Source organism: Diadema antillarum, unplaced genomic scaffold, assembly GCF_040938485.1.
Source record: "Diadema antillarum isolate AM-2024a unplaced genomic scaffold, OU_Dant_1.0 seq00001428_RagTag, whole genome shotgun sequence".
Lineage (NCBI taxonomy): Eukaryota > Metazoa > Echinodermata > Echinoidea > Diadematoida > Diadematidae > Diadema > Diadema antillarum.
The window spans coordinates 374186-384079 of NW_027272180.1; the positions used below are offsets into that span (position 1 = coordinate 374186).

At 38.2% G+C, this 9894-nt stretch overlaps 1 protein-coding gene across 1 annotated transcript; it reads right to left on the reverse strand.

Moving 5' to 3' along the window:
• Positions 1-3563: 3563 nt before the first annotated feature.
• On the reverse strand, positions 3564-7521 carry LOC139709373 (hydroxylysine kinase-like). Its single transcript, XM_071621331.1, is given in 5 exon segments — positions 3564-3688; positions 3691-4026; positions 5346-5532; positions 6516-6661; positions 7155-7521. Coding segments are annotated over 5 exon segments (1146 nt in total). The 5' UTR covers positions 7507-7521.
• Positions 7522-9894: the final 2373 nt, after the last annotated feature.

A 9894-nucleotide genomic window follows, 5' to 3' on the forward strand; every position in this document is an offset into this window, starting at 1 on the left:
GTGACCACTACAGCATATAGATGTTCAAACTTAATCTGTCATTATTGTTGAACAATGCGTTGCCATGGTGACGACATTTTTTCACCAAAAAGCATGTGGATTTTGCCAACTCCCTCAGTCTTTGAGCATTTAAGCTTGAAATTTGGCACACCTGACCACTATGGTATGTAGATGTGCAAACTTAACCTTTCGTCATTGTTGATCATTGTGTTGCCATGGTAATAGCATAGTTTGAATGAAAATCAATATAAAAATATTGTGGATTCAGGTAACTCCCTCAGTCTTTGAGTATTTGGCTTGAAATTTGGCACATGCAACCATTGTAGTACAGAGATATGCAAACTTTGTATTTCATCATTGTTGAACAATGTGTTGCCATGGTAACAGTGCATTTTGAATGAAAATCATACAAACATTTCGATTAGATCCTAACTCTCTATGTTTAGAGCGTTTTGGCTTCATATTTGGCACATGTTACCTCTACATTACCTAGATGTGCAAAAACTCTTTTGTCAGTGTTGAAAATGTGTTGCCATGGTAACAGTATATTTTGAATGAAAATGATACACTAATATTGTGAATTCAACTAAGCCCCTCATCCTGTTAGCATTTGGCTTGAAATTTGGCACATGTGATGGCTATGATACATTGTATATAGTTGTGCAAAACTTCATTTTTTTCTTAATATCCAACATTGTGTTGCGCCATGGTTATACAATTTTTTAATAAAAACCATAGAAATCGTCAGTTTATTTATCTTGCTCACTCAGTTTTTGAGCACTTGACTCGAGATGTGGGACATTTGACTGACAGTGAGCAATACATTTATTTACTGTTGGACAGTGCATTGCCTTGGTATTTTTTTTTTCATTAAAAAGTTGAAAAAATCCTGGTTGAGCTAATTTCCTCAGTTGTAGGTGGGGGTATATTAATCACAATGAGTGATAGTTCTAGTTCGTACGGGGAAATTCCTTAATAAGGATATTCTTCGAACTTTCATATTTTCTGTATAGTCATAATAAATACACTGTATACATAATCACGGCATGCAAGGGGAAAAACACTGTACATGTACACACATTCATTTCTGACAGGCATGTCAAATAACGTCATTAATTCAGACTGCAGGCATTGTGCAAATTGACAGCAAGTAAATACAAAAGAAAAAAAGGATGAATATTGCTATGGCGACTGGCATGCTTCCACTTGATAACATTATTATCATAATGAATCTTTAGTGCATCTTGATAATGTGAGACGACAATTTCACATTCATTGGCAAGAAGCTGAAATGATTACGTTTGAAAGTTTGATTGCCCAACCGGAATATGTGTTGATACTACGTTCCGCGTGAAGAAATTTCAGTTGATCTTTGACCCCATGGCCAAAAACTTTCTGGAAATAATCACTGCCTGGTTATTTATACGTCAATTTATTCTCATGACAATACATGCACTTTGAGCTATTTTCAAAACATGGAAAAAAAGTGTACAATTTCGATTTTTTTTAAAAAAACGTTTAAATGCGATCCCATGGCCCAAATCATACCTACATTCAGAATTATTGTGCGATAGTGCATACACTACCACATTTCATTACGTGTATCCATCGGGTCATTCTCAAGGTATGGAGCAAATAGTGTATGTCAGCACCAAATAGCGTAATTTAGCACACATAATTAACCCTTGACCGTATGACCCACAACTTTCCACAAGAATCATTGTTGGGCAATACATGTACATGTTGTGTATGTAGTAAAGAGCCTATCTCACTGGAGGAGACTTGTGGCGACTGCAGTCCCGACGATTCGTGCAACCAGAAGGACCAAAACAAAACAAAACAAAAAATGGTTTGCGCTCGAGATCAAGGAGGCGACTCCTGGGCGACGTTCAAGACGTCTCCAGACAAGATAACTAAATGTAAGGAAGTTGACGGGATATTAGAACATACAATGTATAGCCTCACCTTAAATACTACCCCATTTCATATTTTGTAAAGCTGAGGTAATGTATGATTATTCTCAGTAACATTAAGTGCTCTCTCCACTTAATTCCCGAATAAAAATGTGGATAATGCGGATTCAGCGAATGCAGAAATATTAGAAGAAAACAGTGAAATGTGGCCACCCATTTAAACGAAGTAACATTGTGTGTTCTCCACTTAAAGCGAAATATATCCCACATCCTGTTCATGCGTCACGTCAGGAACTCATGTAGTCTTTTAATCCAGAGATGGCAGTACTGAAACTTTAAAAATTAATATGTTTTGAATGGATGGTTCAATTTTCCTCAAACTTCACTGATGCATTCCACCAATATGGCCACATTCACTCAATCCAAATACATGTATATGTAAACACAATGAATTGGGGTTTCATTCCCTTTTAATACTTGCAAATCCATCAGTTGTCTACATCACCCCCTAAACAACATGAAGTAAGGGATCACACATATTATGTCAACATATGTACTTTGCTGTACATTGATTGGTTCTTTTTGATTTATACCATTATCTGCTTGTCATAGCACTCCTTGCAGCCACATGCCTTGTCTCCTCTCCCAGCATAGCTTCCTGTGTTGGCTGCTAAAGTGATTACCCCATTTAGTGCCCAGTATTACTTCCTGCCAGGGTCTGTGTACTTCTTTTTTTCTTCACATAAGAAAGCACCACAACTTGATGACAGGTGCCATGTCCAGGAAGGCTGGGTATCTTCAGCTGTCAGTCTTCCTGGAAGGAGACTCCTTTGTGTAGTGTCTTGGTACAGTGCACTCCCTTTGTAACAAACAGGGTTATAACAAATATCTCTTTATAACAAAGCAAAAATTCAGGTCCAAAAATTGTCTACATACCTTTATATACTTTTATCATTCGGCTATAATGAAATCTTGATAAAAAAGAACACTGCTGGACTGACAAGGACTCTGTTAGAAAAAATGGGAGTCACTTGTAGTAAATTCTACTCCCTGGTGCACATAAATCATGGTTCCTTTTCCTCATATTCCTTCACATTGAAGACATTTATCGCATATTCCCCTTAAGTCAAAATTACATTACATATCTTGCATTCAGTATCATCTTACAATGTCAAGTCCTCATCTTTGCAAATGTACACAAAAATGTTTTGCCCATTCAGAGGTAGAAGAGAGACACTTATGTGTCACATACAGTCAACTGTCATTTCTGACAGGACTGAGGACTGAGGAATACACATCGACTTGGGTAACATTTTACTTCTCCCTGCCCAAAGAAATAATAAACATTAGGCTATGAATGTCAACTAAAACCTCTTTTTTTTTTCTTTTTTTTTTCTTTTTTTTTCTTTTTTTAGACTTGGCTGATTATTTGACATTTGCACTGTCAACTTGCAAGTTGACTGTAGTATACACTCAGACTGCAAAATGGATCTGAATATGCCCATGAATATTGCAATTATTTTTTTCTTTGGTACAACAAATACCAAGTATCACATGAAAACTTCTCAAAAAATGACATTAAAAGAGAATCTGATAAAGGTATCATATAACAAACTATGATACGTACTATTAAGAAAAAAGACATTGAACCTAGCACTCCTGCGCTATTTTTCTCCAGAGCAGATTGACCTCATGGGCATCATGTGACCAGAGAAGGCTTACAGCCTCCCAACCTTTGACCTGTGTGCTCAGTAGGTAGTCATTCTGTGGCTGTTGGAGAATGTGTACAGGCCTAGCACAAGGGACTGTACAAGGCGCCCTGCCACGCAATAGTAGATTACCCCATACTCTTCTTCACTTAGGCACTGCTTGCTTAGAAATCCTGCTAGGAGCAGACCACTACTCTCAAGCGGTTTGCACTCTAGATTGGAGCATTGCATGATGTACATCATTGCTATGGCAACATCATAGACAGTAGATGAGTACATCATGTCATCAAAGTCAAGGATGCCTACGACATCTTTGTCCTTGGCATCTGAACACTGATGGGATGACAATGACTTCTCCTCCTTCACCAAGATGTTATAATCATTGAAGTCTCCATGAATCAATCCTGTACATTGTAACAAGGTCAGAGAAAACAATATTTTTGCAATCTATACATCATCATAGACAGTGAAACTTAACCCTACATGAGCTGGATTATTTTTAAGTCATTATGGCATGGGGGGGGGGGGGGGGGAGGATAACACATACAATTGGCACTGCATGCAAAAAAAAAAACAAAAAAAAGGAAATATATTTTTGTACTGATAACTGATATATGAGACATAAGGTTTAGATATTCTGTTCTTTATCCCTTGGTGTCTTTCTTTGTTATACATTGTAATATCCAATTTCCTTTTTTTTTTCTTTGCTTTAAATACAGTGGTGCATATATGAGATGTACTCAGTGGAATCAATATTGATATATGGAAACAAGCAGGATATATGCTGAGTATGCTGAATTAAGTGGATCAGTTATTATGCATGATAGTTAAACTAAGGTATTCACTGTGTTTTCAAGTGAAATTTATGAATTAGACTTATCAACAATTCAGTTTTATAATGACCAAATATAATCACTGGCAAAACAATGAATTTTTTAGGTATGAGATCATACAAGAACCTAGGACATAACTTTTGAACCCATGAAATCAGAGGATCAAATTCCTGTGGTTTCATGCTATATCTTTTCATATTGAGTACACATTAGATACCATCATTGCTAGTATTTCTAAAGAGAGGATAAAAAATATATTTTCATTTGAGCCCTTTTCTTTCACTACATATCAATGTCAATGCATTATCATGAAGCACTTCTATATTGCTACATCTACAGCAGATCCTTCTACTGCCATCAAATTTGAGACTAGAATGACTGTTTTTATCTGAAATTGACATATTTTCTTGTATTTATAGTTTATACTGTAGTTTTATCAAATCAAATCAAAATCACATAATCTACCTGGTATCCACACAATTGGCAACAATTTGAAAAGTGACAAGAGAAACATTTGGGGAAAATCATACACTACATGTACCAATTTTTAACCACCTATGAAAGACACCAGGTGAAATTGCATGCATAAATTTTTGCAATTTCACCCATAATCTGGTGCGGAATTAACAAATTTAACTAGTTCCATCTAATCTTTCTCCAAGTTCAGGCAGTCAAAGTTTAGAGCTGCCAGTCTACATGTTGGTACAAGGACAGTGAGAAGATTTTTGGGGCAAAGCTGCTGCATGACTTAACAGGTTAAAGATGACAAGATGCCATACCAGCATTGTCCCTACTGGAATCATCATTACTGCTACTGAAAAACATACATGTACCATCACTATCTCAAAGCTACAGTATCTTAAGTGATCCATTTCAGGTTTCTACGATACCTTTGGGGAGCTTGTCCTCCTGGCTCAAGACCTTCTCCCTGAATGCTTGGACGACCTCTCTCACAAGTTCTTTATGTGTATCATCCTGGATCACATGAACATACTCTTCAATACGAGGCAAGTTCTTCAGACACCAATCATATTCTCCAGCACGTAAGGCAAACTCATTTGGGTCACCATCATATTTCTACAGGCAAAAGGAAAAGGTAGCAATCTCTTCAGAACTTACGACATTTCAGTACAATGTCATTTCCATAGTCTTGTTTCAGTATGCCCTCCCCTCCCAAACTGCAACTCCTCCCCCCCCCCCCAAAAAAAAGCATTAAACAATGCTGTTGATTTAAATGTTTGGACAGAAATAATGAATGCAAATGGGTAGAATTAGATGAACCTGGAAAAAAATATTGGACCATGTGAATGCACATGGTATTTGGTGGGCATCTCAAACTGTTGACTTGATCATAACTTTTAAGAGGCTTAAGTAGTATTATGTATGATTTTTTTTTTTTAAACAGAATAGACCCATGATATCAATTCCAGGTAATTTCATTCTCAGAACCATCAGCTGATGCCATGTACAAATGTATTGCAAAATCTCTCTTTCCATCTTCTGTATGTAAACACACGGGGAAACCCGTAATAAAAAGCTCACTTACAAGGAGGTATACTGCTTAAATAACATACATTGTAGTAAATTTGGCATTCCTGATTTTCCATTAAAGAGTATTTAGCTGATATCATTTAGTGCGTTCACAATGAGGTACAAGTTATAACCTCCCGGTGACCTAGATAAACAGGTTTCCTTGTATAGTCTTTCTCACAATGTTACCTGGGAAGCTTTGTGTATTGGAAAAGCCACTACCTTGGCACACAACCACATCTCATTTCACTTTATGCATGCATCACCTGGTTGAAAATAATCAGAACAAATGACACAGAGAAAGAGATCTCAATCTCTCATGCCCTCCATCCACTGCACAAAACACAATATTATAATCTAATACACTCACAGCCCTTTCTTTCAAGACAATGAATACATAATAATTAAAACAAGAACTATTTATGGTACAGCAATGCTCCAACTACACATTAATTTGTGTTGTGTTGTTGCCCACACATACTGACTACTGTATTTTACCAAGGAGCTTGAAGCACCTTGATTTCACCAACCTGCAAGGTAGAAGAGATCTCGCCAAGTAATTGGCCTGCTTCATAACACATCTTTCCTGTGAGCAATGATGTACTCCCTATGAACTGGCCAGGAAGATAATTCATGAGCCGTGTCAGGAACATGCCTGTTTCTTCCTTACCTGTGTCTAGAACAAGAACAGAAGGCAACTTAATGATACAGAAACAATTAAAGCAAACTTAACCAAAGGCAACAAGTCTGCATCTCTTTTTTTCCTCGTCTGTCATGGAAATGCAAAAAGTTATCTCGACATAAAATAATTGCTGTCAGTGTCTCACTTGAGTTTTCTCCCCCCCCCCCCCATGACATGCCATGTAGAGTGCAATGATATACTAGCAAGCTTGAAGTGAAAGGATGAGCCAAGAGGCTGTGCAATAGATGTATAGAATACAGAATTGACATTCTGTTCAACACTGCTTTGAAAGCAGAATCTGTCCAAATTCAATCACAAGACAGCTGAATCTCTCAAGAGTATATCTATATTGGCCACTTTCTCTGGCTTATCTTGATACAATATGTACAAAGAAATTCACAAACACATTTGCCCACTCCCTTTATTGGCAAAAACAGGAAAATTATCACGGACTCAGCACAAACCTCTAGGCTTTTGCTCAGATTACCTTTGTGCTTGAAGGACAGCTCTTCCAGTGTTATATGTTTCCCTTCGACGTTTGTAAGTGGAAAGGAGCAAGGTATACCTGCTTCCCTCAAAGTCAGCAGGACCTCATTGATTTGTTTGTGCAATATGAACAGTTTGGAATCTTCTGAGTTCGTAAGTTTCAAAACAAACTTCTCTCGTGGCTGATGATGATGATTGAGGGCATCATTGTTCTGTGGGCACCGGGCTTCAATGAGGAGGTTCTGGTTGTCATAGCTAATGAACTCCTGTAGGCACACAACATCCTCCAGGCCATAGAGCTTCTGAGTTAGATGAACTCCTTGCTCAAAGGATAGGTTTGGTCTTACAGCCATGATGTTTGATTGAGATGGAAGGGTAACTTTCAGTCTTCAGATCTTGAAAGTAAGTGACTGCACTGGGAACAGGGGAAAATATCAAACTTATGTAGTAAAATAACCATAATCCCTCAAGTTCCAGGAAATAATTTCCTCTCTCATGGTGGGGAAAATGAGTGTTGGAGAGCAATTCATACTCATCAACAGTAGTTTACTACACAGCTGTTGTCTACCAACATTTCCTGTACAGCTGTACTTCAAAATTCTATCTAAAAGAATTTGTTTGTAACATTCTTGATCTGCACACTACAATCACAGGTCTGACACCTACAAAGGTTTTTCGCCTGTGCAAGTCAAAAAGATATAGTGATGCAGAGCAACAATCATCTATTACTTATTAAAGTAAAGTGACATCTATAAATTGAGCACTATAAATTTGTAATTTCTGTTGATTCATGTTGACAATCACAGAAAACATTTGAAGAACAGCGTAGATCTGTTCTGGCTAAACACTGGCACTGTACAAGTAAGAGATCACTCTGTATGTCACTTGGCTGAAGAACCCTTTGCATATTTGTGTATGTGCCTTCAATAACCTATCTCACATTGACCCACATTTGCCTGTTATTCACACCATGGACCTAGGTCCATGTTCACACCAAGGAAAAGAAAAGTCTTTTTTTTTCCTCCTGTAGTTCTATGCAGTCAATCATGCTGAAGTCCACCTCACATGAGTCAAATAATTGCATATAGTCTAAGGTCTTTTCAAGTCCTCTTCTCTTAACATTCTATAGATTTTAATCCCTCATATGTCAAGTTTTCTCTAAGGCAAAGTTATTTTCTCAGTCAAAATAATTGATTTGACTCACGCAAAGTTGACTGTACCTCAAAACAACAAGAGTAATAAAGTCAAATTTGTCATCCCAGATTCAAGAAATAATATTTTGGCCTCTCTGCTCGGGCTCGCCCCCACTTTTTTCCCCCCCGGAAGTGCTGTAAGTGGCACTATAAAGAAATATATAGGAACGTTGAAACGTGTTATTCGAGCGTGGTAAGGCTTTTTTTCTGTTTTGTTTTGTTTTGTTTTTTTGCTGTTTGTCAGCACAAGAAAACCGGAAGTATGTGGCACCCTAACTGCGGTAAGCACTATTTGGGCACCCGTCCCGCTTCATCATGAATATTCATCTGGCAGTAAGATACTGTACTAGTAAATGGCAGAACGCTGGATACGTGCAAAACGTATGGCCGGGAAATGTAAAAATCTCGAAAAATTGCATCAACGGGGAATGTTAAAACGTCTCGTGGGGAGATGGAAAAATGTTTAGTTTTGCCGAGAAATGTAAAAACGCTGCCGGGAAATGAAAAAAATATGTATTTCAACGGTATTACGGATACATGTAGATGATGAATATTCATGATGAAGCGGGACGGGTGCCCAGATAGTGCTTACCCCTAACTGCGACCAGCAGCCCCAACGTACAACGTACAGTGTTTATAGTGGCACCCTAAACAAAGTGCTGAAGACCTTTATTATTAATATTATCTTATTCTTTTTTATCTTTTTTTTTTTTTTTTGCTTGTCAGCTGAAGAAACCTGGAACTTGGTGGCACCACAGAAGCGCTGAAGACCTTGAATTGTATTTTTTTTTATTGGGGGGGGGGGGGGGGGGGGGTTGGGTTTTTTTTGCTTGTGATCAGCTGATGAAACCCGGAAGTTGCACCAGAAGTCTGATTAAGTGGCCTCCCCCCCCCCCCCCCCCCCAATTTTGAAAATGTGGCGCTGGCCATGATTACGTAAGATCGACAATTGAACTGATACTGCTACTGGTACTCTTTCAACGTACTTTGATGTTTCCTACGTAATTAACTCAGGATCATGACACGATGCCACTTATAGGATGGAATACTGACAGTATAGCTAACAGAGCATACATGGACATTTCACTCTAACGGTCAATAGATGTTGGAGACAGAGAAAACCTTACCTTGTAAATGTATTGCTGTTTGCAGGATCTAGGACGCCGACCTCTCGTAGCCTGTCAATATCCGCTGCGCTGGTGGGAAAGCGAATTTGGTGGATACCTGGTCGGACGCTGTCGCACGCCAAATTTACGTATGTACTGTAGTTCTACCAATACAATACAGAAGTAGAATTCTAACGGTATACAATAGAGTAGTTCAGACGGCCCTTGGCCTGACGAGACAACAGTTTGTGTTCGCTCGGCTCAAATAAAATTCCATTCTTAATCCGTACGTGCCCGCGCAAAGATAACGTCTATAAACAACTTAGGCCCTACTTACAGCACAGTACATGTATAGCCAAGTGTAAGGAGGTACAACTTGCTATATACTTTAGTAGATCTAGCTAAGATAAACAAGAGCGTAACCGTAATGCGTAAGGCCAAT